The following is a 27,072-nucleotide window of genomic DNA, read 5'->3' as shown; positions in this document are numbered from 1 at the left end:
AAATTCCAACCAATCTAATGCATAACAAATCGAAATCACTGTCTCGAAAACAAAAAAAAACAAAATGGATTTTAAGCCATCTTTTACGAAACGTCGATTTTGTTGTTATGCGCAACAAAAAGCTTCAGAAAAGCTTAGCGGTATAACATGCAAACAAAATCAAACATAACGGACGAAGGAAGCGATATAACCGGCTATGAAAACCGGCCAACAAGTAGAAATCGAACGTTGAAAAGAGATTAATTAAGCGGACAAAATGGAGTATGGAAGCAAACTCCATATCGGTGACACACTTAACATAAATGCTCCCGAAATGGAAACGCTGCCTAGTTTTAGTTCAATTGCAATAAAGAATTTGTTCGAACAAAATGTCAAACGGAAATGTGTGGCCGTCGATTCTATCACTTCCCGCTCATGTTTTACATCCGAAAGCTCACCAGACACGGCCAGCTCGTTCACATAAAATGTCATCTAAAGCGTCCGGTGCCTTCGCTGGGCCGATTGCATCCGAGTCCCGAGCGACACAGAGGGAAACCGGAACCAACCGGAGGGGGGAAACCCTTAATTCCCGTCAATCAGTCCGTCGCTGCCAACGTCACACAGCTTTCAATCTTAATCTACACCACCAGCATCACCTCGACGCCTGTTTCGCTCCTCAAAAACCCATTCCCATTCGAATGCCACCCGCCCCATGAAGAGTCGCGGGCAATAGAAACGTTTGCTCGCTTCTGATTTAATTACCATTTAATTAGAAAGGAAAATTAAAAATTAATTAGATTCACAGGCCCATCCAAGAGTTGGGTCCGTCCGGTCGTACTGAAGAATCCGTCACCCTGTTCCTGCAAATGACCATCGACCGCTGCGACCGTTCACGAGAGCAGAGCAGCGCATAAAAATGCGAACCACCGTGAAAAGTGGTCGGCAACAGGGAGGAGCTTTCTTTGCAATTACTTCTTCCCGTTGCCTTCCGTTTCGACAAAACTGCACACCTTCAAATGAAAGTCAAAACCATTCGGTTAGGTAAAATAGCGGACCGGTTAGTACCGAAGAAAGTTTACTCGAACGACTTCCAAAACCCCTTATTCCATTGGTCAAAGGACCATCACATAAATGAGTGGAAAAGTCGCTTTCATCTGTACAACAACAACCACGCAAACCGCTTCCTCCAATCGAACGGATTTGGAAAGCGTTGCTCGGTCCGATCGGTTTGCTAGCTTTGAACTTTGGAAACACGTGGCCTTTTCTTGCCCCTCTTTCACAATTGCAACCGAAGGAGCTCCACGGGAGGAACAAATCCTTTGAAACGGCTGCGACTTAATGCAGCTCTCGCAGTTGTCAGTGTCCGGAAAAATGAACTTCTTTGAAACTTTTCTCGCTTTGTACAATCCACCGCACCGCGCTGGGTCAGATGATAAAGTTTTTGAAGCGATTGATTTGATTACTATCAACCGACCGGGGATGGCGAGACTGGCTAAAGAAAATATGAAACATCACTCCGTCTTCGTGGCCGTACGACCGTAAACCACCTTGTTTGCATTCACTCCGTCTTCCAAGACGCAGATTGCTTTTCGTCGTAGTAAAACAGACATGAAAGAGTTCAAAGACTTACCAATCGATAATCATCAGTGCTCGGCAAGGGGGTGAAGAATCCAGTTCCTTCTCATCGCAACAACTTCATATCTGTCCCTCTCTGCTTCTCCTCGGTCTTCTGTGGTTTTTCTTGCAGAGACTGAACTTTTACTCGGACCACAGGAAAATGTTTTCCATCCAGCTGTCTAAATTCTAATTCCCCCAAAACTTCACCTCCTCCAGCTCCTTCGCTTCCGGGTGGTGTCCAAGGTCGGGTTTTGTCAACAGCTGCTAAAAGTCACAGAGAAAGAGAAAGATATTAGGAGCACAGCACAGTACAGCACAAAACAAAAAACAATTCAATGTCCTCGGGTATCGACGAAGCGCTCCAAATTTACAGCCCACCCAGATTCCATTTTCGTTCGCTTGTTAAACCAAGCTTGTCGTGCAGCAACGTAGAAAGCTTCACCGTCATCAGCTCGATACGACGAAAGCTCTTGGACCAGCTCTTCCAACATTCCCCCGAGGTCGTGGTTGTGTGGTTTGTTTATTATCCGAAAAGCCGTCCAGCCGCCCAATTCTTTACCGCCATTTTCACAGTAATTTGATCCGGTTTCGCTGCTTGCTTTTCGCACCAACGCACCAAAACACAACGGAAACACACGGACAACGTGACCGTATCAGGTTTCGAGTGCGAACCGGCTTAGCCGTTCTAAGAAAGTTTCCAAAGCGCACACTTTCACCCTGTGGCACCAAACAGTTGAATTGTACGCCGTAAAAGACGACTACTGCTGGAAGGTTTCACGGCATCAGCAACAGCAATTAATAATGCACCCGACCCATAATCCCGTTCCAGCTTAGCGGAATAGGAAGAAGACCCCTTTTTTCAAGACCGGGTCTCGTTGCCATTTTCAGTAGCGCACCGTGTTTGTGAGGGCTTGAAATTATGTTTCAATCAAGCACTGATAGTGGCACAACCGCCGGACGGTGAAAGTAGCAAAACCTTACCGCATCTCGCATCAATCTGCCGTACAGGGATGGCCGGACCACGAATCGGGTTATCAAGGCCCCCCCTCCCAAAAGATGGTAGCGCGCCATAATCATTACCACATCACGTGACTCGCAACGGCACGCACATTAGCTCATTGTCCTACGCTGCCGGCACCCTATTGTTGAGGAAGGCATCATTGGCCGCACTGGTGCGTGTGTGTTTGTATTGTATTGTGTGCGATCCCGACGCACGATGATCTGACGCATAGGAGGACCGTGCCGGACCAATCCAGATAGGCAAGAGTCTTCGGTTCTGCCTACTGGCCCACCGAAGTCGGTCGGCACGGTGGGCATTTAATGGGGTATGATGCATCGGAGTCTGAGCATAGCGTGTTGCTGATAAGTCCCGTACTGCAGCATGCGTCACTGCGTGCGTCCGTGCGTCACCAGTCATTGTGGCGGGAGTGCGGCTAGATGCAGTGATACAATGCACCACCTGCACTTGTTGTACCCGTCCAGATTCGGTTGACTGTTGACAATGAATTCTTGCCACAGTACCTGACCTCTGTACCTAACTTCAAGGTTTCTTCCATTTAGAAACTAATTCTCCCTTCGGTCCAAAGTCCTCCGCTTCAACAAGACCTGCGGGAACCTGCGGGATCCGGTGTTGCTGGACGGCGTGCGCGTGTGAGTAGCTTCAATTGGGCTGTGCTGAAATCACAACAACAAAACAACGGTGAGAAGGAGAGCGAAGCAAGGGGAAAAGCGTAAACGTAAACGAAGATTTCCAATATCAGCTGAACAGGCAAAAACCGCCACGTCCGATAAGGACAGGGCTGCTGATGCCCCAGTAAGGTCTTGCTTGCATCCCGCACCGAGGGAGAAACGAGAGCGAGATCTCTTATCACATCCCTGAGCCTGAGTGTCGATGGTACTGCTCGAACGAACCGGGAAGCTGCCGGTGTTACAAGGTGCCGGGGACAGCGAAAAACGAAAAGGTTTCCTCATCACCACTCGAACCGGCTAGCGATCAGTTGAGCTGTGCCGGATCGATCGGGCAGACACATTCGCCGGAACACACCGACGCATCCTTTCGCATACTCCACACCGTCCATTCCGTCCATACGTTCCGAACAATTCGAACTCCGACTCGGTGAGTAACTTTTACGTTCGAGTTACTGTGTGTGGAAAAATGCTGTGACAGTGTGTCTCGTCGCGTGTGTCAATTGGTGATCCGTTCCCGGAAGGTGTACCGTACCGAACCGAAACGAAAGCAACGAGCAAAAACTGCAACGTCTGACACGGTTACACGGTGTCGTGTTGACTTCCTATTGTTTGAATTGCTGACGCGTAACGAGCTTCCGCCGTTGTCGAGCAGTCGCAGTTTCACTTTTGAAAAAACTTCACCCAGTGGCAGTGGCGTCTATGATGAGCTTCCTGAGGGCACTCAATCAGTCCGGAAGGGTGCTGCGATTCGGACACCAGTTGCCGAGGCGTCACTTTTCCATCGTTGGAAGTCCAAACGTTAGCGCGTATCTTATACAGCAGGTAAGTGTCGTGTCGCTATGGTTTAACGACGAAATCTAATAGCGAAGGCTACGCATGGGAATAGAATGGACGACGAACTCTGGTCCAAGTCCAAGGATGCGGTCTTGACATCGCGCGCAGTGTGTGCGTCACTCTCCATAACGTGACTTTACCACGCGAGAACGGAACCGTTCGTTTCCTACATAATCACAACCCTTACACTGCTGCGATAACCCAGCGGCGTGAGCCATGCCACTGCCATTTGCCGGACAATGTTTGGCGTTGTGATTGCCCTGAATATTCAATCACTACCAATCCACGGGCGAATGATTCTAGTTTGTCGTCAATCTGTGGAGATGTGGAGAAGGCCACGTCAAACCCTCCCCCATCCAGCTGGCCATAGAATCTTCACAGTTCAAAACACATTCACTATCGAATCGCATCAAACACGGTGGATGCCTATTCGATTGTCCTACCCTTTTTGGTTCCGTCATACGCGAATGCAAACATTCCGCCCCAAGAGCGTCATCCGCGGCTAATCTAATATAATGTAATCCGCAATAAATCTCACACGGCCGTGACCGTACAGGTCGGCGTGATTGATACTATCGCACAATTCAGCCCATCGTTCCTAATTAGTATCAAACCCGTTCCCCGTTCGGAAACGGTCCATTGGGAGCGCATCGAATGGTGAGAAATAATCACCTGCGAATTATCAAAGCAAACCTTTGGGAGACATTGCGAACCCATCCTTGTCGATCCCAGCCACCGGGACAATACGGTTTGCTGCAGTACTATTGATGTCTGCGCTATTATCTAATTACCTCCCCGTCTAAGTTTTGCAAACTTTGATCGAACGAGCAGCTAAACTCCAGTAAAACCAACAGTCCTCTTCAGCCCCCAGCAACTGGACAACATAACCCTGCAGCTTTTCGCAGTTTTCCATCTCGCACTTCGCAAACTCTTCCCCCGCCTTGATGATCTGATGGACACACAACGGCAGCAGAAGCGATTGGTGTGGAAATTTATTTGATTTGAAATTATATTCGAACAACAACTGCCCTCGTCGGTTGATTGATCTTATCGCCATCATCGCGAAAGGGAGGATCGATCCAAGGCGCGATGCTTGATTCGCCCGCATGATCCGCCCGCAGCACGCGCTTACCCTGGACCTTGGAGTGTGAGCGGGAGTGTGTGTCCGGCTGTATAGAAGTTTTGTGTTTTGAGCACCAACTGCAAAACAACCACTATCGGGACAAAACACCAGCCCATCATAGAGGTCCGGGGAGCAGGTGAGAGCAGGCGGTTGGCGCTCATAATCAGAGATCGTGTCTTGCTTCGAATAACGCGGAAGGGCGCAATGTTTGGACTCAAGGCAAGGGAAACACACAAACACTCTTTCCAGTCACGTTCCGGCAGCCTTCCCGGTCGGTTCCGCACGGTGATAGCTTTGATTGCCTGAGTGACGTGCCCCACCCAGATTAGCCCAAGCACCCCCCCCGAACCTCGTCAAACCTCATCAAATCTAATTTTGTAACTTTCTATTCGTGATATCGGGACTGCGAAGCGGGACTTTTCTTTTGATGTGAACTTCTATCTCACTTGAAAGGATTCTGTCCTTTCCACACCTGACGTACGACGTCAGCGGGATTTCATACCCCATGCAGCAGAACGCCAAGAAGTACAACAGATTAAACGAAAGCGTACCTTAGTAGGATGTTTTGTTATGATATGGTGGTGGTGGTGGTGGTGGTGCTACATTAGACTTTCAGGTTCTTTAGGGGATTTTGAGATCATTTTATAAGAAAGTTAAACATTTGATACTACTTCCAGGGTTTCTGTAGGCTCCCGTACTGCTCCCGTCATCCTGAATGTCACCCTAAAAGTATTCTCTATCATTATTCTGAAGCTCAGCACATGCCTGAGTAGCATATTGAAGAGTTAGTGTATTCCGCTAGTTTTACTTTTATCTTACAAATTTCTTTGAAATTCCTTGGATTCTTTCGGTCATTAGACACCGCGTTTCAAAGGTAGAAGGCGAAAAGCGGAGTGACGTCGCAATGATTCGTGCGAAGACTTCAAACACAAATATCAGTTTTCGAAGTTTGGTGGAGATCTTCGCAGCGATACGAAGGCAATGAGCATTTTTCTTTGTCTTAAAACATAGTTCTGTTCCGATTCTTTATGCGTTCAAAAACGTAAAGTTGTATATTTTATCAATTTTCAACATAATCATGAACTCCTGCGTACGATGGCAGGAATTTCGTCAAAGACCAGCAGCATAATATTGATTCAATGCTAGCATTAACGGTACAGTCTCTACGCTGTTCACCGATCACCTAGTTGGCTTTATTTTGCACCACACATGCAAACACCTTTGTTTAATTTATATAAAAATTGAAACGTTAAAACGCTCAAGTACCCTTCAGTCGGAAACTGTTGCCAACAATGCATGGATCGTTGCAAAAGCGTTTTCCCTATTGAAAGTGCATAGTTGCGTTTGATTCCAATTGAGCGTTTGAGTAATAACTGAACTGCTTTGTACTGACTCGCGCAGCTATAATACACCGTGCAAGCAGCAAATGGAATGCGTTAAAACAATCGTAAAACTTTAATAACTCTTCGCCAGGCCGGTAACGGAAAGCAAACAATTTGGCATAATTATAATTTATTACACAGCGCAGTGGTGTGTATCGCATTCTTCTTACCAACGCTCCGCCATTCGCCCCGGCTCCGCAGCGATAGCAAGCATGTGGAAATCAAATAAAATTCCAATTACTCCAGCAAACCGGTTCAGGCGCACATTGTGCGAAGGCAATCCCGACGGCACTGCCGACTAGCACCCGAGACACAGCGTGACAATACGAAACGAATCAAAGTAATTATAATGCCCATCGAACACCCCCAATCACCCAATGGCAATGTAGAATTAAAGAAAAAGGATGACAGCAAAAAAAAACAGCTAAAATGAAGCGCACAACGTGTAATGGAAAATCAAATAATAATGGAAAATAATTTCCGCCACGATTGTTGCACAACATTACGCTGCACAGTGTACGTTTTAATCCGAGCGGCAAACGAAAGGACCCGAACGTTTTGAGCACAGCGCGCACAGCTTGGTTGGTGCAGCAATTTTGTACAGCATAAACGGAAATAAAGGGGTGGTCGTAGTTGAATCTCAAATAAATATATGTATATAAACATAAAAAAAGATCGTCCCTGCAGCCAACATGGCAAAACAATGGTGTGCAACCAAGAAGAAAGTTAGTCCGGCAGTGTTAATTAACTTTGAACTGGATTGTCTGCGGGCACGTTTGAACCATTTCTCCATTTCGCATCCATTTCGCAGTGATAAAGAGGCATCATCCTTTCCCAAAAATAATCACTTTACTCGTGACGAAACACAAGGCGCAACCGTTTTTTTTTGTTTCAAGCGTCCGGACGGAGCCTTCAAGTTTGGTGGTGCTTCTGATATGCCCGATCTTCCATACACCGGCTGGAAAATTAAAAGAAGGTTGAAGATTTTTTAAAGAGATAGATTAACGGGTTTTCGTAATTGCTAATGAAGCTAAAGCAGCATTTTCTTCTCGCAAATCCTATCCACCCACCAGTGACCCTACTTTCCATTTTTGCGCTCAAGGCGCATTTAAAATGAATTGCAAACAAGCGCACACAACACACACACATATATATAGAAACGCATTAAAAACTAACCCAACCCCAGCACTGGAGAGGGTCCTGTGATTGTTCAACAACTGCACAGCATAATGAGCGAAAAAGGATCCATTCGGGATGCTTGGTGCCGCATGCTGGAAATAATGATACAAAATGCTTTCCCACAACGATTTACTTCTTCGCCGGACCTTCGCAGCCATTCGCCTAACAATGAGAAGAAATATCAAAAATGAATGCTAATAGTGGCCATCCCCCTTCCCTCCTGTAACGGTATGACCGAGAGCAGAACCCAACAGAACACCCTTCAAAAGACCGGACGACCAAAGGACGACCAAGGGAATGGAACACAAAAGAGCATCCTGAGGGCACGGGCCATGGGTAGGAATTTGTGAGTACGCTTAAAATGCCTACCGAGTGAAAAAGTTTTAACTTTCGCGCGAGAATCTTCCGCCGATGGAGCGCAAGGAATCCCCGCGAATCTGGGGTGAATCTTTTACCGGAGCTTGATGAAAAAAGTTTCGATTGTTTTCCGATATGATAGCCGCCCGTTATTACAAGCAAAACGAAGCTTTGGCAACCCCTTTTTTACGAGCTCTGAATACTAAAATGGGTATCGGAAACTTTTTTTGAACGTAGTGTAGACCTGCGGGAGACAAAACAGCAGGGCCACGTGTCCCTTTATCGTGTCGATGTTCGTGTAATGCAATCAAAAGCATGTTGAAGGTCTACTTCATGGTTGTTCCTTTTCGAAGGGCCTGGCATTGGCAACGAGAAGTTGTTTAAAATTTCATAACGCTCGTCTCGACACCAAACGTACGGTTGGTTGGGCCCTCTTTGCGGTACGTAAGGTGTACGGCCAACGATAAACAAGTGGCACACTGGACAAGGTACTTTACCGCCAACAAGAGGGCAAAAAAACTTCCAAAACAAATTACTTTAATCCACCTCAATTAAACTGTCCCTTGGAAATGCAGGCAAAAGTGACCATCAACCATTCACCGCCTTGCTTCTTCTCCATAGGCCAACAAAGCGAAAAACGTCAACCGTACCTTGCACGGACTTCACGAGCGGAAGCAGGCCACCTTCAACGAGCGCAGCCAGCTCAAGTACGCTCGACGACTTGTGGTGAAGCTAGGCAGTGCCGTCATTACCCGCGAGGATGAACATGGTCTCGCTCTCGGTCGGCTTGCTTCCATCGTCGAGCAGGTGGCCGAATATCACGTCGAGGGACGCGAATGTATTATGGTGACGAGCGGTGCTGTCGCGTTCGGCAAGCAAAAACTAACGCAGGAGTTGCTGATGTCCCTATCGATGCGAGAAACACTCTCCCCGACGGATCATACGCGCCAGGACGCCGGCACGATGGTGGAACCGAGGGCAGCCGCTGCCGTGGGTCAATCTGGGCTTATGTCGCTGTACGACGCTATGTTCGCCCAGTACGGTATCAAGATCGCACAGGTGCTGGTAACTGAGCCGGATTTCTACAACGAGGAAACACGCAAGAATCTGTTCAGCACACTCTCGGAACTGATCAGCCTCAACATTGTGCCGATCATCAACACGAACGATGCCGTCGTACCGCCGATGTTTATCGTCGATCAGGAAGTGTCCGCTACGGGCAAGAAGCGTGGCATACGCATCAAGGACAACGACAGTTTGGCGGCACTGCTGGCCGCTGAAATTCATGCCGATCTACTGATCCTGATGTCGGACGTGGATGGCATTTACAACAAACCACCGTGGGAGGATGGTGCACGGCTGATGCACACGTACACTGCCGGTGATAAGAATATAATCAAGTTTGGCGAAAAGTCCAAGGTCGGTACCGGTGGCATGAACTCAAAGGTGATGGCAGCAACATGGGCCCTGGATCGTGGGGTGAGTGTGGTGATCTGCAATGGCCATCAGGATAAGGCCATCAAAAGTATACTTACCGGGCGTAAGGTGGGCACTTTCTTTACGGAGTCCACCACGGAGAAGACGACACCCGTGGAACAAGTCGCGGAAAATGGTAAGCATAAGCACTAGCACTTCATAAGCATAAGTACACACTGTTCACTACACTCTTCTCAAGCTCGTAGCGGTAGCCGTGTTCTTCAGAATCTCACTGCGAACGAACGTGCCCAGGCGGTAAACACACTGGCGGATCTGCTCGTATCACGCCAATCACAAATACTTGAAGCTAACGCGAAAGATCTAGACGAGGCTAAGAAGTCTGGCCTTGCGAAGCCACTTCTTTCGCGACTTTCGCTGACTCCCTCCAAGTTGGAAAGTTTGGCCAAAGGATTGAAACAGATTGCCGACGACAGTCACAGGGTAAGCTACTGCGATTACTACGCCACTGCAAAAGTGACAGCTGCTGTCCAGCGGTTGCTTTGTCGGTAAACATTGGTAACGTATTTGTTTACACTTTCCATTCTGTTCCCAATACACAGAACGTGGGGCGTGTGGTCAAACGTACCAAACTAGCTGATGGACTCGAGCTGAAGCAAATCACTGTCCCGATCGGTGTGCTGTTGGTCATATTCGAGTCCCGTCCAGATTCGTTGCCCCAGGTGGCCGCCCTGGCAATTGCTTCCGGCAATGGATTACTGCTGAAAGGTGGCAAGGAAGCAGCACACAGCAATCGGGCATTGATGGAACTGGTCAAAGAATCTCTGGCCCCTACGGGGGCTTCCAACGCGATCTCTTTGGTATCGACCCGCGAAGAGATTAGCGATCTTCTCTCGATGGATGAACACATTGACCTGATCATTCCACGGGGATCTAGTGAGCTGGTGCGTAGCATACAGGAAAAGGCCCAACACATTCCGGTGATGGGACACGCCGAGGGCATCTGCCATGTGTACGTCGATCGGGAAGCGGATCTGGACAAGGCGCTGAAGATCATTCGCGATTCCAAGTGTGACTATCCGGCGGGTAAGTGCTCGAGTGTGTAAAAAGACTTCACATTTCGTTAACTCCTTCGCCAACTTTGTGCTTCTTTACAGCCTGTAACGCTATGGAAACGCTTCTCATCCACGAGGACCTGCTGCAAAATACGTCCTTCTTTACCGATGTGTGCAATATGCTCAAGCGCGAAGGTGTTAAGATTAATTCTGGTCCCAAGCTAAACCAAATACTGACTTTCGGCCCACCGCAGGCAAAATCGCTCAAGTTTGAGTATGGTGCGTTAGAGTGCAGCATTGAAGTAGTGAAAAACTTGGAAGAAGCTATCGATCATGTCCATACGTACGGCAGTGGACATACGGATGTTATTGTCACGGAAAATCGTAAGTAGGAAAATAGTTTTCTAGTCTATCAGGAGGTTGAACTGCTCATAATTCCTTCACATCTTTTCCCATTGTAGCCTCCTCGGCCAACTACTTCCAGAGCAACGTTGATAGTGCTTGCGTATTCCACAACGCTAGCAGTCGGTTCGCGGACGGATTCCGCTTCGGTCTCGGTGCGGAGGTAGGCATATCTACCGCCAGAATACATGCCCGTGGACCGGTCGGTGTTGAAGGACTGCTCACCACGAAATGGATCCTCAGTGGCGTTGACCATACGGCGGCCGAATTCACCGACGGTTCTCGTGCCTGGCTTCATCAATCGCTACCGACCGAATAATTGGCGAAAGTTACAACTTCCGTTTGCTGCAACGTGCAACTGGCAAATGTGCTCCCGTTTACAAAGTCATCAGCACACTGCGAATTTCAGTGGCCATTTTAAATGACCGGAACTTCGGATGTGCCTTTCCATACATACCCACAAAACAAAAATGTGTGCACCACGGATTGCGAGAATGTACGTAATGAGCAACTCAATCGAATAAACTCAATTAATTATCCTTACCGTATCATATTAGCGCACCGGTGGAACATAATCGTTCGGTTCCGCCAGGGGTCATGGAAAGTGCTGCGAGCAGAGTTTGGGTTGAAAATGGAATAAAAGCCGCTTGTAAATAATGATAGTTTAATTCTTCCGTCCAATGCGTTTTTTTGTAGGTGTGTGCTTTCCTTCATTGCCTTCAATCTTTCGGTGTGCGCTGTAGTGTATGAAAATTAAATTAATTTCATTCGTGCCTAATGAGCGTACTATAAATTATGTACCAGCGTTTGAAATTGACGTAGGGGTAGGCCAAAATTTGGCAGGAAAGGTCAGTGGTTAATGTTACAAATTACGATTCATTTCATTGCTCCGTGTTGTTGCCATTTTTCGGCACAAGTTCTGGGAAGGACGTTTCACGTTTATAGAGCACATTAGTACGGACAAACAACCAGCGTCATCACATTGACCATTCGCTGCCCTAAACCCGAAAACCCATATCGCAACCTATCCGTCTGTAATTAATCTTTATTAGCAATAGTTTTCCACATCCATGTAACGCCAGTAACTACGCAAGCACAGATACGATGGCGCGCAAAAGACTTTCTGTCCGCTCATATACAAAATATTTACAACTCTACTGTCCCCGTTCTCTTTCCGCGAGCCACCGACCACATTCCACTACAGCTGTTTGTTTGTAATTTAAAGTAAATATATAAGTAGCGTTATCACATCCGGTGCAACACAGTTTGCATCACACTGCACCGCCACCGATGAGGGACACCCGGTACAAAGGTTTACCTTCCGTTCTTGTCATGCACGGTCCGATCGCTCAATGATTGTCAAAATCGGACAAATCAAACACGGGCATTTCGAGTGGTGCCAGTGTGGACAGATTGTCATGCATGAGTCCTAGTGTATGCTTCTGCGTGCTGGGGCCACCTTTGTTTGTGTTTGCCGACGATTCAGCATCACCAACAACCTTTCCACCGTCGGAGCTGCCCGATTCCTTTTCCTTCTCGTAGTAGCGTAGCTTCTCCCGCAACTCCTCGTTCTCGGTGGCGTATTCATCCACATTCTGTGACATTCGCTGGATCAAAATGTGCAGTGAGTGGTTAAGCGCGATCAGATCGTTGACGGTTTTTGTGCCACCGTTGTACGCCCCGCCAATCGTTGGTGCATTGTTGGATGCAATGTTTCTGCCTAGCGATTCCAGCAATCCATCCGTATCGTCCAGATTATGGTAGATCGCCACCTGCAGCTCGTTGTACTTGTCCATTTTTTCGATCTGTTGGGCTAAAAATTCGGGATTCTTGCGTCGCTGATAATCTAGCGCTCGTAGGTACCGATCGTACTGTTGCTTCTTTACCAGCAGCCAATCGACCTGTTTCAGGTGGTATTTGCGCTGCAGTTGAAGCGACTCCTGCACAATCGCATTCGTTTGCAGCTTTAACGCTTCATTGAAGTGAAAAACGGCCTTCCGATGGCATTCCATAGCATCGTCAAATCGTCGATTTTTTGCACAATTTTCCGCCCGCCTGCCGTACATGTGAGCCTGCAAAAGTGAATGACACTTGTTTAATTACAGCTATGCACTTGCAGATTACGAATCCGGATCCGAAGTTACCCTATTTAGGTGTGAATTTTCCATCGCATCGCAGCACGACCACACGACGTAAACAAACTTTCACATCCGCAGCATCTGCTTTGTTTTGGGTCGAAACGAAACAGCTGATTCGCCTGCGTGGCAGTGTTGCCAAACCAGTGCGGCTCGGACCTGCACGCGACCAGCTGTCACTCGTGTTTCGCCACATTGTTCTATTTACGTGTTTGTTTTGTACGACGTTTTTACCACTAAACTCCGCGAAAACCGCGCATTATTTTCCTATTTTATTTAGTGAACGTTTGGTGGTGTCTCCATGCAGTGTGAATGTGTGTTTCAATAGCATGAAGAGCGATCGATTGAGTAAACATCAGCCTAACAAATCAACGGAGCGCCCAAGCTGATAAACACAAATCATTCGGGCAATACTGGACACCCCATATCACATATTCGTTTCCCGCAAGAACGCAATCCCAAGGGCAAAGGTTAGAATGTATAGGGACGAAATTTTAGCACACCTTACTGATATGTTTGGCGACCATATCGGCCAGCACCGAATTATTGCCGCGATCGAAAAATACGACGATCGTAAGTATGGATCACGGCTACAGCGTTACAGATCTGGTGAGGTAACTACTGTCCCTTCTCTTTCCCAACGTTCACCATAGTAAATGCGTGTGTCGAAGCACTGTTGAAGGACGAGGAAGAAATTGTTTCCTTCCCGGATCTGGAAAGTTCTGCCCAAAAACTGCCAGTAGCCTTATCAACCGATAATAATGATTCCGTCAATGGACCGGATCGCTCGACCGGAGCCACCCGCAAGCTGGTGAACATTGCCAAGGACGATGCTTCACCAGTGACTACCAGCTTCGCTTCTCTACTCCAAAAGGGAAATTTTCCTGCCCAATTTCAACAGCCCGTCCCCAGCAACAACCCAAAGTCACCACGAGTCACCGGGAAACATATGCCTGTTGAACAACCGGCGAACTTTCAAAACATCCTCGACATGGTGACACAAGGTTATCGTGTCATGGTGCTTATGCGCGGTGCCCCGGGTAGTGGCAAATCTTACCTATCACGCACGCTCATCGACCGCACCTCTGGGGGTGATTATCGTAATCACATTTTTAGCGCCGACGACTACTTCATGGTGAACGGAGTGTACAAATTTCAGCTCGATGCGCTAGATGCTGCACATCGCTTTAATCAGCAAAACGTGCTATCGAAAGCACGTGACGGCTGGAGCCCAATCGTAGTGGACAATACGCACATTCGGCTTTGGGAGATGTTCGAGTATGTGAAGATCGCTGCCTCGCATGGCTACTTCCTCGAGGTGCTCGAACCGACGACGCACTGGCGAAATAATAGTCGCAGTCTAGCAATACGGAACACACATGGTGTCCCGGAGCCAAAAATTAAGAACATGTTGCAAAGCTTTGAGAAGCTTACAAATGTGCAAGAGCTGTATCGATTGTGTAAGCTCGAGCACGCACTTTACATTCCAGTTAAAATGCGCCACTATCCCATCCTACCGAGCGACTTACCTGTGTCAGCGGAGGATCCAACGAACACTGTACCACAGGCACCGAAATGGGTTGAACCCTGGGGCGAAATGATAAAAGTAACAAAAGACAATTCAAATCTAAAACCAACCGATCTGTCGGCTATACCACCACCCAAACCACCGAGGGATCTGCAGAAAATAGCCACACCGGTAAAGGTGGCACCGCCTCGACAGCATAAAACAATCGAGGAAGAGACCGATCTCGGTGCAGCGGGAGGGTGCGATGGACGGGACGAGGATGAATTTTCCTGGGACTTCACTGACGACTGGCGCAAAACGGACACAAACTGGAAACCATACGATACGGAACATGATCAGTTCTGGGGCCAAGCATCGTCAGCACTGGAAGAAAAGCAAAAGAAACCGATACAAATTACGGATGTATTAACACTAGAATCGCAAGCTCAGCGAACGACAAATCCACACCACGAACCAATCACCGAATTTCTCCTATCTAGTGTAAAGGAACCGACCAAGCAGTTGATGAAATTTCCTGAACCAGCTCAAAAATCTCCTCCCGTCCAAGCTTCACAGCCACCCAGAGAGAAGCCATCGAAAAAAACCGACATGAAACGTATCGCGTTGACAAAACACAAGCGCGGATGTCCGCATGAGAATACGAGCTTTTCGGAAATTCGTAATCTCTATCCGAAGATTCCGGAATCCTATCTGTGGGACTTATTCGAGAAGTGCAGTGGTGATGGTGATTGGGTTGCCAACATACTGCTCGAAGAACAAAAGTCGGAAAACTTTGAAAGCTCCCTCGAAGCAGCATCCCAGCAGCAGAACGTGGAAAACAATCAAGGCGAACCGGTTGATGCACTAACGGACACGGCGTTCAGGTGGAACTTGCTTGATTGTAATTGCACCGAGCAGATAGCAAAGGGGATACCGGCATCGCTGCCCGCTTCGTTGCTTAAGACAGAAAACGATGTAGCTGACCAGGGCGCTGTAAATTGCATGACAACGGTACCACCGGGACATCAGTCACCGCGTGAAGCACTCCGCCGAGGCCAGGGACAGCGGGAAACTGCACAGGCAATCAAGAAAGAAATCGAGGCACGATTCGTCCTCGGCAATGAACACTTTTCGCAGCCGATCCAAAAGTTGCGTCTCGCTAGACGCATTGTAACGGCCGCAGATGAATCTCCACCCGGGGAGATGTTAGATCTGGAAGCTGCTGACAAGGTCACGGATAGTGAGGTGGTCGAACTGCAGCTCGGTGTAGAGTTGGTGCAGCAACTGCATGCCATCTTCAAGGACAAGCATTGTCCCAAGTCGTTGGAACTGGATGATCTACAGTCCGACCGGACTCGTGTATTCATGGCAACGGAAATGGCAGAACAGTTGTATCTGCTATTCCTCGATTCGCTCTACAGCTACACTGAGGAGAAGAAACTGTTCAGTTTACGGGAAGACGCACGTATGGCACAGCTGATGCAGACGGAGGAAAAATATCCTGCGCTGTTCAAACCAACCAACCCATCGGGCATTCCAAATCTGAAGGACATTATCGAGATGGAGGAAGCGCTGGCGGCATATCAGAAGGAAACCGAGGCCACCTGGCAAAAGGCGGGACCGCCCGATTTGGCCCAGCAGATGTCACAGCAGAAGCTGAAGGAAATGTTTCCCCACATAAACGGCGAAGACTTGGTGCAGATTCTGGCCGCGCACCATAACCGGTTCGATGAAACGGTACAGGTGGTGAACGCTTCTATACCGGACACCGTACGGCAGCAAATGGTCGAAAAGGAAGAACTGCTAAAGCGACGGGCCGAAAATGAAAAACAAAAGCTGGTCGATCTGTTTAGCTCACCCACCTTTGCGTCACCATCGCCGACGGGATCCTGCAGTCTGTCCGGCGAGGAAGCGATCAACTTCCATCTGATCAAGGCGGAAGAATGTCGGAATTTGGCACAACATCATCTCGATCTTAAGAACGAATGCCACGAAAAGGCACGACAAGCGATACAGCGCAATGTGCCAGGACTGGCCGATTACTACTCACAGATTTCACGTCTGCACCGGACCAAGATCGACATGTACAACAGCAGAGCATCAAACTCCATTATGGAGGTGCATAAGCTGAAGCTGAACAATGATGCAGTGCTCGATCTGCACTATCTGCACTCGCAAGAAGCTTTACGCGCCTTGGAGCTGTTCCTGGCCGACAATGCCTCGAAACTGCTCATCTCCCAACAGCGCTTCAAAACGCTGTACATCATTACCGGCCGTGGACTGCATTCAGCCGATGGGAAACCGATCATCAAGCAGCGCGTGATAACAATGCTTAGAGCAAAGAACATAAGGTAAGTGATGGTGAATCAGATGTGCTGAATGAATTATGAGGCGTGCAACATGTTAATTCGACTGCTTTTTACAGATACACCGAACTAAACCCAGGCTTCCTAAAGATCAAGCTTTACAATCGGGACGATCTGGAACAGCTTATGATGATGGACTAACGTGCTGTTTTAGCGGGCCGATTGAAAAACAATTACTAGAGTTTGATTCAAAGTGTACTTAAAACCTTGCCTCAAGTCACTGGAACGAATAATCGGAACACTACACGCAATTCACGTGTAGAACTGGAAGGAATAACACGTCAACGATGATGAACCCGAATGTACCTGATTTGAAGTCATGAGTCATCCGCGAGTCATTTAGCGAATATAGGAAGCATCAACGTGCTTGCACAAAGATAGCATGTAAATCGTTGTAGATTTGACTAGCCATACAAAACGCGATGGGACGCAACATTGCAAAATTAAGGACACTCTTTGGGCAGTAAAGGGAAAATTGTATAAAAAATAAAAGTTTACTACCAAATAGATAGTCCGTTTCCATCGGTCATTTTCACGTGTTTTCTCGACATTCTGTATGTTTGCTTTTGTTTCTCCGTACTGGCGGGATTCATATTCCACATGCGCTCTCTTCTTTTCTTTATTCTATTTTGCTCATCAATCGAAAGGATGTGAAATGTGTTGTTGGTTTGAAAGCTGACCACACTTGAAATCGATGCGGGAGCAAAGTTACGATGCTGCAAGCATCAATAAAATAAAGACAAGTTGAAATTGAACTAGAAATTATAGGTGAGACAAATTACCTTTGGGGTTTTGGTACCGATGGAAGGTGGGCATACGGCATCATCAGCAATATATTGAATGCTCTGATGGCTCAATGAGAATTTGGATAACTTTTTACGTTTTCTGGAAATAGGGAAAGAAAAGCATGCAATCAGATAGGATCCGAGATATGTTGGTCGTATGGTACAAATCATTCAACACGTACATTAGTTCCTCAAAGTAAACGTGCTTAACCAGGTTTTTAGCGCTGATGCGCCGATCCGGAGCGTAGATCAACATTTTCTTCAACAGATCAACCCCAATTGGGTTCATTAATGGAAGATGAAGTCGGAGCTCTATTCCTTTTCGATTCGGAAACTTCAAATTGTTCACATTTAATGGACTGAATTGTTCCAGTATTGTACTAGACGGGGATCCTAGCAGCGTATGTATTGCGTCCAACATTTCAACTTCACTATCGCCTTGAAATAGTGGTTTCAGGGTGAGCATTTCATAAAAGCAACAACCCACGGCCCAAATGTCCATCTTGGGCCCGTAATAACCCAACGAGAGCATACATTCCGGAGCCCGATACCAACGAGTGGCAATGTAGATGGCGAATGGTGGACGATTCGTAATCCGTGTCGCACTTCCAAAGTCGGCAAGCTGTAGAGCTTCTCTCTAAAAAGACAAAAACACAAGATTATTTTTCCGCACTCACTTCTCTACATGACCGTTACTGTTCGCAATTACTCGGCCAGCAATTCCACCGGAAAATTTCACCAAAATATTCTCCGGCTTAACATCACGATGAAAAACGCCGTTTTGATGCAAATGTTCCAACCCCAGGACGATTTGGTACAACATTCTTCGGACTCGGTTTTCCGAAAATGGACGTGCCCGGGTCTGCATGTAATTATACAAACTCATGTCCATTAAATCCATGATCAGCGTGAGAGCGTTTTTCTCGCTAGCGATTAGAAAAGCAACAATAAATTCAACATTTCTATCATTGTCCCAAAAATCCTAGACTTACAATACATGATCGAAAATGTGCATAATGTTAGGATGGTTGGGCACGGATTTCATCAGCTGAATTTCTGGAAACGCTACATCGCAATTCAAATCCGAACACGCGTCGATCAGGTGTTTGGCGGCATAAGATTTCCCCGATCTTCGACAACGCACGTGAAATACCTCCGAATAGGCTCCGCTTCCGATCTGTTTGATAATATCGTATCCTGAAAGCACATAACGGATGAAGTTAAGTAATTTTATTAATCTGCTACCAGACACCGCTTACCGGTAATGTTGATAACACTCATTTTCCAATGTTAGATCCGGTCGGCCCGGCGCAAACCTTTTTCTTATTTTATATGGTCAAATTACTAACCCGTCATGAAATTCGACAACCACGAAACAAATGGAGATTGTATTGCTACACACCTATCGATGCATACTTGGATGGTGTATTTATTCGTATCTTGCTCGCAACAGTTAATCGAACTCGCGGTGTGCCATGTGGCGACGCTATTCTTTCGATTATTTCAGTAACGTATACATCCTGGAAAAGGCACGACCGTTTCTTCTTTGCTTATAATGTAAGTACTTTCCCGGGTAGACATCGAACTACCGAACTGGAATGAAAATGAACCACATGGTGGTATCTTTCCGCTTGCTTCTAACTATTGCTAGGTATAAAAAACTGAATCCTCGCTGTGCAATTATCATATTGCAACATTGATTGAACAAGAAATCAAAACTATAAAACATTCCACCTACCTACCTAAACGTTGAACAGGCTACAAAGCAATCCTACAGGCACGCTCGTCAGGGCATGTTTTCTTTCTGTTCCGCTTTCTCACAAAGCAACGCACGATTTCGTATGGATCGACGGAACAGATTTCCCTTCGACTGGAACTCTTTCTTTGGTGGTGTTTCCAGGAACACACCTTCGAAGATGGTTTCCAAGTTCAGGCGACTCCGGCTAACGTTCCCATCCGGTGGGGTCAATCCGATGCGGGCATGTATTTCGTCCAGCGTAACATACCCTTCCGCCGGTTGTGCTCCGTATCCTGTTTGGTGTTGTGTTGGTGGTGGCGTCGCATACATCGGTGTGCTACAGCCCGAGTAGCTTCTGCCAGATTTCGGTGTCGAGATGGGCGATTCAAACGATTCCTGTTCGATCGGTGAGAGTGACCGTGCCGACGGTGACATAGAGCAGGCAGAGAACGGTGGCATCTCGTCGAGTAAACTTCCTTCCACCGCATCACTTCCATCGTCTGATCCATTGAATGGCGACAGGTACCCATCCTCATCGGACGACGTACTTTCGTAGTCCTTCGGCACGGGCGGTTCTTTTTTAAACAGAGCTCTCGGTGATGGTGTGACTTGATTCATAGCGATTTCCGGGTAGCACAAATGACACGTGTGTGCAATCGTTGTTTGGAAACGATCGCAAATGCGATGAAACGGGTAGATTTCTAAAAAACAAACAACAATTCGATGCTACGCACAGCACGGGTGCAGAATTTGAGCAGGTACACCAGCAAGGACGCGAAAGCAGTTTGTATTTTTGGCAACACTTTGAATTTGTTTGACGTTTGTCACATTTGTGCTTCGTTTCAGTCTGGCTTTCCGTTGCTCTTCTCGCTCACTCCACCCGATTGAACGCATTTTGACAGCTAGTTGCTCAGCCAAACCCCATGGTTGGTGTTCGTCGCAGCAAGCAACGCACGCTATGGGCTGGGTTCGACTATGTGATTACCGTCGTTTGTCAAGCTTCTTCGTTTCCCTTCCCATTGCGTTGTTGAAAACATGAAAGCATAACCATCATCATCATCATCAGCATCAGCAGCAGCATCAGCACACGATAGCGACAAGTGTACCCTTTTTACTGTACCTGCTGACTACGTTTTCCAATCGTGCATTGCGCGATACCCTGTAGCAGCCAACAGCTCACGTCGGTAAATATCCATCTCCCAGCTTTCATTCACCGATTCCGGATTTACTGGTACACCTGCAGATATCCGCCAGTGTCCATCAACGAAGCTCAAACCAGCGCACCCAACAGACAGATAGCTAGAGCTCTAGCTAGAGCTAGAGCGAATTTATTTATCCGTGCGAAAACGGGACCCGTGAATGGGCAATGAGGCACATTGTAAGGATTCAAGACTTCCTGATATCTTAATATTGATGAGGTTCAGAAAGTTCCGCGATTCCAAAGCCCCCGAACCGGATTCTACTCAATATTGATTTTCGTGACAGTATCGATTTTGCAAAGTTTACACACTGATAATGTTTTATCTGTCTTTCTTTCGCATGCTCTCTTCGCCACGATCATCAACCGTGCCGGTTAGCTGGTTCGCTGAATCCAGCTGCCTTAAATCCATCACACTTCCCCACTTCCCGGAAGCTACGATCTCTGCCTTCGAAGACTGATTGCAATAAGGCTGTGGCTGGCTATTGTTTGCTTTGGAGGATAAGATAATTTGCAAGCGAGTGAGTTCCCTGCATCCAAAGGAAAAACCGGGAACCAGATGTGGAAGTAGTGGTAAGGATCGCACAGAACAATACGCTAGAAAGGATAGCTCGTCATAGCGAAAGAATACCCCTGGAACGGATTGCGAACCTTCGTCGTTAGCCATCAGTGCAGGCTTCACAATTGACAAATTACAAATGCCCAGAGGTAAACGTCGTCACGCCATAGACATGAGGCCCAGTGAAGAGGACCAACAGTCGACCAAAAGGCAACGAAATAGTTATCAAAGGTAAGTTCGTATCAAGAAGATTGGGTAACAACTTCGGGGAGTGGTTTTGTGTCCCATCGGGAGTGTTTGCGTGGGGTGTTACTTCCCCATTTTACATTGCATTTCGTCGCCACTTCCCATCAACTTCCTCCTGACCGACCATCAAGTACTGGGACGGTCCACTAAGATCAACGTATATGCTACGTATACGTAGGATCGCGGTTTGTGCTGCATGGCGCGTCTTTTTAAAAAAAGATCAACATGATATTTTTAGCACACAGGCACACGGCGGGTCTGCTACGAAACGAACGAATTGCTTTCCTTCCTAATTTTCACTTTCCATTTGTCAGCGAATCGCCGTCCACGAAACAAGCGCTCTAGTGAGGGTTACGCTACCCCAGTACGATAACAGTGATAAGTGTGTTCATATGCGCGGTTTTCTCGGTCTAAATTACGCGGTTTTGTCCGATGTGCAACACATTTAGCGTTTAGTGCCGTTTCTCGATTAATCTGACACCGGAACGAGATTAACGATGGGTGACGGAATGTACTTGCCGTGGGGATACATTTGTGTGATCAATAAGCACTGACAAGGGTTTGTTTTGGGGTGTTGTTACACTTTTCCATTGCAGCTCTAGGCGTTACAGTAAATCGGAAGACGCCTTCAGTCAAAAGCGATGCCTTGCCTGGTTCCGGGAGTACACCACACCGGATGATACGGACACTTTAGGTAAGTTGCTCGGAATCGGCATCCCCATTGGGGGTCGCAAATAGCATTTAAGAAATGTATTAAGTAATCGGCAAAACCGGATGTATGTTCTCTTTGTGTCCTCCCTCCGGTTTTTTTTTTGTTCGTAAACAATAGATCTAATTTTAGAACGCAACGGAAGTAACATTTTCCCTTGGTTTCCGTTGACTTTTCGGTGCTGTTCTTGAAGTACGTTTTAAACCCGTCTTCATTATCCTTTTTAGGTCCGGAAGGAATGGAAAAGTTCTGCGAAGACATTGGCGTAGAGCCGGAGAATGTGGCAATGCTTGTGCTGGCGTACAAGATGGGTGCCAAACAGATGGGCTTCTTTACGCAGAGCGAATGGCTGAAGGGTTTGACGGATCTGCAGTGTGACACAGCCTCTAAGGTGCAGTGCAAGTTGGAGTTTCTAAGAAGCATGCTTAATGACCCGAACTCGTTCAAAATCATCTACAGATATGCGTATGATTTTGCAAGGGTAAGTGTAACTGCTGCTGCTGCTGCTACGACCCACAGTTACGCAGGTTGAAGTTTATTTCCATTCCGTCTCCGCAGGATAAAGACCAGCGTAGTATGGATATTGACACGGCGAAAGCAATGTTACAGCTACTACTCGGGAAACATTGGCCACTCTACGCACAATTTGCCCAATTCCTGGAGCAGTCCAAGTACAAAGTGATCAACAAGGATCAGTGGTGTAATATTCTAGAGTTTTCCCGCACCATCTCCAACGATCTAACAAATTACGACGTCGATGGAGCTTGTAAGTGCCGTGCCCGCTGATTATCGTGCGCTTTAAGGTATTAATGCCATTATTGTTGACTTTCTACTCGTTTCAGGGCCCGTAATGCTCGATGAGTTTGTAGAATGGTTAAGACAATTAAGAGCACAGGCAACGATTAGCTGAGGCTTGCTGCGTTAGAAGCCGTGTTCCGCCGGGTGTCAGTTGGCACACGACTGCACCACAACAAACCAGCAGACAAAGCAAACAACAAAAGCTTATACACGTTATACACACCCTCCACCAATCTATTCTATCCAATTGTAATGCCTCTCTTTTTTCAAATTCAGAATTCAGAATCAAAACGCTCGTTGAATCTCGCTCCGCTCAGAGAGCAAGAGATGCCATGGAACACAATACGCACAATTGCGTTCCTAGGTAAATGTAAAACGCAAAATGATGTCAATCCTAACGTAAATTTTTCCCACATTCATGACACAATACTCTGTGTTGCGGACAGAAAGTGATACATTTTTATAGGGATCATTTTCTGGTGTTGGATTGGCTCTTTTCTACTGTAGATATTTAAAGACGGATTGTATTCGTGTGAAACAAATTACTATATTATGCTGTACATTAATCATGGAACGTTCCACGTTCTATAGCACTTAATGTTTTGTTTTACCTATGTTTATCTATGGTTTGTTTTTAGCAGACGCGTTTAGCTTCATGACAGATTCTAGGGCAATATTGTTTCACTACTCCTCTCTGTATCGCGCATCGCAGCGTAATTAGCCTCAAACGAAACCAAAAATAGTACACAGCATGGTTAGTTTTTTTTGTCCCCCGAACACACAATACAATCCAACTTTCTTTTTGAACAATGCAATATGAATGTTTTGATAGCATAGCATACAAACGGAAGGCTATCTAGGTGAAGGAAAAACGGAACTGAAGTGAACTGTGTGAGTGAGTTGCATGTATGGAATGGAACAATAAACGAAATTGTGAATGATAGAGGAAGCATCCCGGCGAGGGTTCGGCTCCAGTCGAAAGTTAAAGCAAAACAAATCCACAACACTCCCAATATGTCCATAACGAGTGTTGGAGTAAACAGAAGACGAAGACACGAATCCTGCAATTCTGCAGGTTAACGATTTTGCTTCACGTGAGAGTACACGGGATGCTCGTGTCCGGTTAGAACGCAGGTACAAAAACTGGCTCTAACGAACTGATATTCCAATAACACTAAAGAGTCAAACGATGGTGGTGATGATGATGATGGTAACACATGAACCGGATACTAACAGGTGACCCCCGTAGGTTAAACCAGTAATCAAACAATAGAAGAAATGACAATTATCAGAAGAAGCAAAGAACACTCACATAAACATAAAATAGTTCGTTATCGAAATTCGGTTTAGCGCTCGTAACATGGTTTTTGGCAACATAACTACGGAAATGATAACATTCATGGTAAACAAAAATCATTATTATCACTATGGCAAGCAACCACTATACTCAACAAAATCAAACTAACAGTAACGCATGAGCAAAAAATAGAACGTACCGAGACAACAAAGGCGAAGAAACTCGGGCAATAAATAATACAACATAAAATAAAAGTCCAAACATACTTTATCTTAAACCAGCGTCCATGCACACTTTATTACACGAATGGAGAATGGTGCTCTGATTTATTTGCAGTATCGATCGGCCTTCATTTTGCTTCGTCGATCCAGTAGCGCTTCATGCAGTGCTCCTTCGTCCTTTGCCTTTTTCAACGCCACCTTGTCCTCGTTGCTGACGCGTATCTTTTTGTCTTGGAATTTTTGAAACTTTTTCCTAAAATTTACATAAAAGTGTAAGTAGCGAACTACGAACATAGGTTTCGGCTGTGATAACCAATGAGAGATGAATGAGGATTCCACTTACACATAATTTAATTCTACTTGGTCAAGATTGCCGGATTCCTCGGCCGGTAGCTCCTTGTTAGAGATGTCTTCCCTGCCAGCACAGCTGCGAATCATGCACACTTCATCGCTGCCAACCTTTTTCTTGATAGCCACGAGTGCATCATCCTCCGGGTCCACCGACACAAAACATCCGTTCGCAGCGAGCAGAGCCATTTTGCCTTGATCAAACACTGGCTCGAACTGTTCCAGTGCCGACACGGCATCAGAACGACCCGTTATCATACCATCCTTTTCCGCCTTCAAGTACTTGCCGTAACCCGACTTGAATGCGACCTTCTGTTCGTTGATCAACACGGCACTGAATATTTCTTCCGGATCCGGTGGGTCACCTTCGTTGTGGGGTGCTCCCAACGTAAAGAGCCCATTATCCAGTGCCTTCACGTAAGCTTGCTTGTCAAACTGCAGTGCAACCGAGCCGGTAATATCGCTGGTTTTTGTCACTATCCACCACCCACCATGCTTGACCGCATCCGTGTCGACAACGAGGGCACGTTTAGCTTCCTTATCCTTCTTGTCCTTTTTGTGCTTTCGCTTCGTGCCTCTGAAAAGATTCAAACGTATTTGATACTGTGTTGATATTCGACCACTAATGGAACCTACTTTGAACTTTCACCCTTTAGGACCAGTTTGCTTATTTTCGCTTTGTTATATTCAGCCATTTTCAAGGCAGAGCGGGATTTTTGCTTGGTAAAACACGGGTGGTAAACAAACAAAATTTTGTTCGTTTGACAGTGCGATTTGTTTACATCACGGTTCATGTGTTTATAAACCACAGTTCAATTGTTTCAACTTTCTCCATATCGAAGGGCTGCTACCTTTTCGTAGTATAACATTAACATTTCAGAAACGTGGCGGTTTGCATTTCGAATTCAAATTTAAATCAATTAAACTTACATTTTGCATGAGCACGTGTTCCATCTGGCATAGCGCCCATATAAATTCATTTCAGATAAATAAAATAAGGACAAATAAAATAAAATATCCTTACCTGTCTGTTTCAGATTAATTTCGATCCTGCATTGTTAAACAGAAAAGCTGCTTATGAAACTTATCACCATGAACACTAGTCCAATCAACAACGTTCAACTCTACTGATCCTAACTGCATACTAACAACTTCCGTTAGCTACAGGAGGCCTTTTTTTGCTCCTCACTTGCTGCCGCATCCCCTAAAAGCTCCAATGTTTCGTATCTAAATGGTATCTTCTGGTGCAGTCTGTTTCAGACCATCCCGGTGCCAAGCCTTCGGATGATGTGCGCTATCTGATGGCACTAACCTTGGCGGAAGCTGCAATGAGGTAGATGGAGTAGGGTGGGCAGAACAGTCGCAACTACCCTGCTAATAACGCACAATGAACTTCCCGTAGAACACACAGCCGCAAACAAGAACAACGGGACCATACACACACAAATAAAAAAACAAGGATCTCGGTCAGAGTTTTAAGCTACCGTCTTGCCGCCTGGTGCTCCGTCCAGCTCCTAGTTCCGACCGTTTTTAAGGCTCGCTGAAGCAGAATAACAAAACACCCGAAACACCCCGTCGATCTCATCGTGTGTTGGTGAGGCTGGGGGTGGATGAAGGATAGTAGAGGGCGGAGAAAGGAGCGAGAAAAAAACCTCGCTTCCATTAATTTTATCCAGTTGGTCGCACAGTTTGAAGTGTGCCTGTTTTTGAGCTCAACCATAGCCCTGCCTTTACGCCTCGACACAGCCAGGCTACGGGGACGGACACTTTGACTGCAGGCTTTCGACACCCATCCCCATGCAGCAGGCGGACTTCCTCCAGTGGGTGGAACATTTTCCACCAACAAAAGCATTATGTTCTCCGGTGGCCATTGTTTCTGGCTTGACGTTAGATCTTCGAAGTACTACTAAAGCTCGCACGGGAAGCTGCCTAAAAACCTAAACCATTCATTTGCCACGGTTGCCACGGACAATGATGGTGCTGGCAGAGGAACGCGAAAGGATGCTTCAACTCTCGAGCGACAACGGTCCAAGTACCCGCGAAGATAAGAAAGATGTACTCGATGGGTTTATGTGCTTCACCAGGATTTTACGACTGCTCCGATTGTGGCGATC

The 27,072-nt window shown here is 46.7% G+C and overlaps 7 protein-coding genes across 7 annotated transcripts; 3 read left to right on the top strand and 4 right to left on the bottom strand.

Moving 5' to 3' along the window:
• The first annotated feature begins 3,984 nt into the window (after positions 1-3,984).
• On the top strand, positions 3,985-11,692 carry LOC128297185 (delta-1-pyrroline-5-carboxylate synthase). The gene is made up of 6 exons (XM_053032783.1): positions 3,985-4,107; positions 8,782-9,772; positions 9,836-10,077; positions 10,197-10,680; positions 10,752-11,033; positions 11,111-11,692. Exons 1-6 carry the CDS (start codon positions 3,985-3,987, stop codon positions 11,368-11,370), a joined length of 2,382 nt encoding a protein of 793 aa, XP_052888743.1. The 3' UTR covers positions 11,371-11,692.
• Positions 11,693-11,991: 299 nt separating this feature from the next.
• On the bottom strand, positions 11,992-13,282 carry LOC128297705 (nuclear receptor-binding factor 2-like). Its single transcript, XM_053033392.1, has 2 exons — positions 13,196-13,282; positions 11,992-13,123 (listed from the first exon to the last, which is right to left on the bottom strand). Exons 1-2 carry the CDS (start codon positions 13,217-13,219, stop codon positions 12,401-12,403), a joined length of 747 nt encoding a protein of 248 aa, XP_052889352.1. The 5' UTR covers positions 13,220-13,282; the 3' UTR covers positions 11,992-12,400.
• Positions 13,283-13,444: 162 nt separating this feature from the next.
• On the top strand, positions 13,445-17,554 carry LOC128307832 (uncharacterized). The gene is made up of 3 exons (XM_053045436.1): positions 13,445-13,759; positions 13,840-17,044; positions 17,119-17,554. Exons 1-3 carry the CDS (start codon positions 13,663-13,665, stop codon positions 17,198-17,200), a joined length of 3,384 nt encoding a protein of 1,127 aa, XP_052901396.1. The 5' UTR covers positions 13,445-13,662; the 3' UTR covers positions 17,201-17,554.
• Positions 17,555-17,556: 2 nt separating this feature from the next.
• Positions 17,557-19,125, bottom strand: LOC128298826 (MAPK/MAK/MRK overlapping kinase-like). Its single transcript, XM_053034627.1, has 6 exons — positions 19,104-19,125; positions 18,837-19,041; positions 18,554-18,770; positions 18,027-18,481; positions 17,842-17,944; positions 17,557-17,775 (listed from the first exon to the last, which is right to left on the bottom strand). The coding sequence occupies exons 1-6, from the start codon at positions 19,123-19,125 to the stop codon at positions 17,557-17,559; spliced, it is 1,221 nt and encodes a 406-aa protein (XP_052890587.1).
• Positions 19,126-19,237: 112 nt separating this feature from the next.
• On the bottom strand, positions 19,238-20,589 carry LOC128296928 (uncharacterized). The gene has a single exon (XM_053032460.1). The coding sequence runs from the start codon at positions 20,198-20,200 to the stop codon at positions 19,631-19,633; it is 570 nt and encodes a 189-aa protein (XP_052888420.1). The 5' UTR covers positions 20,201-20,589; the 3' UTR covers positions 19,238-19,630.
• Positions 20,573-24,655, top strand: LOC128296927 (DCN1-like protein 4). Its single transcript, XM_053032459.1, has 6 exons — positions 20,573-20,766; positions 21,160-21,570; positions 22,182-22,279; positions 22,522-22,775; positions 22,853-23,060; positions 23,137-24,655. The coding sequence occupies exons 2-6, from the start codon at positions 21,479-21,481 to the stop codon at positions 23,202-23,204; spliced, it is 720 nt and encodes a 239-aa protein (XP_052888419.1). The 5' UTR covers positions 20,573-20,766; positions 21,160-21,478; the 3' UTR covers positions 23,205-24,655.
• A 20-nt stretch (positions 24,656-24,675) lies between these two features.
• Positions 24,676-25,944, bottom strand: LOC128296926 (protein FRG1 homolog). The gene is made up of 3 exons (XM_053032458.1): positions 25,595-25,944; positions 24,954-25,535; positions 24,676-24,863 (listed from the first exon to the last, which is right to left on the bottom strand). The coding sequence occupies exons 1-3, from the start codon at positions 25,750-25,752 to the stop codon at positions 24,716-24,718; spliced, it is 888 nt and encodes a 295-aa protein (XP_052888418.1). The 5' UTR covers positions 25,753-25,944; the 3' UTR covers positions 24,676-24,715.
• Positions 25,945-27,072: the final 1,128 nt, after the last annotated feature.

The sequence above is a fragment of the Anopheles moucheti genome, chromosome 2 (assembly GCF_943734755.1).
Source record: "Anopheles moucheti chromosome 2, idAnoMoucSN_F20_07, whole genome shotgun sequence".
Classification (NCBI taxonomy): Eukaryota; Metazoa; Arthropoda; class Insecta; order Diptera; family Culicidae; genus Anopheles; species Anopheles moucheti.
Note: the sequence above shows the minus strand (reverse complement) of the source record. Positions and strands in the feature narration are given on the sequence as shown.

Excerpts from the sequence above, each read along its gene's own strand:
- LOC128297185 (XM_053032783.1), top strand. The coding sequence starts at position 3,985 with ATGATGAGCTTCCTGAGGGCACTCAATCAGTCCGGAAGGGTGCTGCGA. Across the intron at positions 9,773-9,835 it reads GGAACAAGTCGCGGAAAATG|CTCGTAGCGGTAGCCGTGTT; the intron begins GTAAGCATAAGC and ends ACTCTTCTCAAG. Across the intron at positions 10,681-10,751 it reads CAAGTGTGACTATCCGGCGG|CCTGTAACGCTATGGAAACG; the intron begins GTAAGTGCTCGA and ends GCTTCTTTACAG.
- LOC128297705 (XM_053033392.1), bottom strand. The coding sequence starts at position 13,219 with ATGGAAAATTCACACCTAAATAGG. Across the intron at positions 13,124-13,195 it reads AAAATTCACACCTAAATAGG|GCTCACATGTACGGCAGGCG; the intron begins GTAACTTCGGAT and ends TCACTTTTGCAG.
- LOC128307832 (XM_053045436.1), top strand. The coding sequence starts at position 13,663 with ATGTATAGGGACGAAATTTTAGCACACCTTACTGATATGTTTGGCGAC. Across the intron at positions 13,760-13,839 it reads GATCGAAAAATACGACGATC|TAAATGCGTGTGTCGAAGCA; the intron begins GTAAGTATGGAT and ends CGTTCACCATAG. Across the intron at positions 17,045-17,118 it reads CTTAGAGCAAAGAACATAAG|ATACACCGAACTAAACCCAG; the intron begins GTAAGTGATGGT and ends TGCTTTTTACAG.
- LOC128298826 (XM_053034627.1), bottom strand. The coding sequence starts at position 19,125 with ATGAGTGTTATCAACATTACCG. Across the intron at positions 19,042-19,103 it reads GAGTGTTATCAACATTACCG|GATACGATATTATCAAACAG; the intron begins GTAAGCGGTGTC and ends ATGTGCTTTCAG. Across the intron at positions 17,776-17,841 it reads TCGGTACCAAAACCCCAAAG|CATCGTAACTTTGCTCCCGC; the intron begins GTAATTTGTCTC and ends TGATGCTTGCAG.
- LOC128296928 (XM_053032460.1), bottom strand. The coding sequence starts at position 20,200 with ATGAATCAAGTCACACCATCACCGAGAGCTCTGTTTAAAAAAGAACCG.
- LOC128296927 (XM_053032459.1), top strand. The coding sequence starts at position 21,479 with ATGCCCAGAGGTAAACGTCGTCACGCCATAGACATGAGGCCCAGTGAA. Across the intron at positions 22,280-22,521 it reads GGATGATACGGACACTTTAG|GTCCGGAAGGAATGGAAAAG; the intron begins GTAAGTTGCTCG and ends TATCCTTTTTAG. Across the intron at positions 22,776-22,852 it reads ATGCGTATGATTTTGCAAGG|GATAAAGACCAGCGTAGTAT; the intron begins GTAAGTGTAACT and ends CCGTCTCCGCAG.
- LOC128296926 (XM_053032458.1), bottom strand. The coding sequence starts at position 25,752 with ATGAACCGTGATGTAAACAAATCGCACTGTCAAACGAACAAAATTTTG. Across the intron at positions 25,536-25,594 it reads CTAAAGGGTGAAAGTTCAAA|AGGCACGAAGCGAAAGCACA; the intron begins GTAGGTTCCATT and ends GAATCTTTTCAG. Across the intron at positions 24,864-24,953 it reads CAAGTAGAATTAAATTATGT|GAAAAAGTTTCAAAAATTCC; the intron begins GTAAGTGGAATC and ends TGTAAATTTTAG.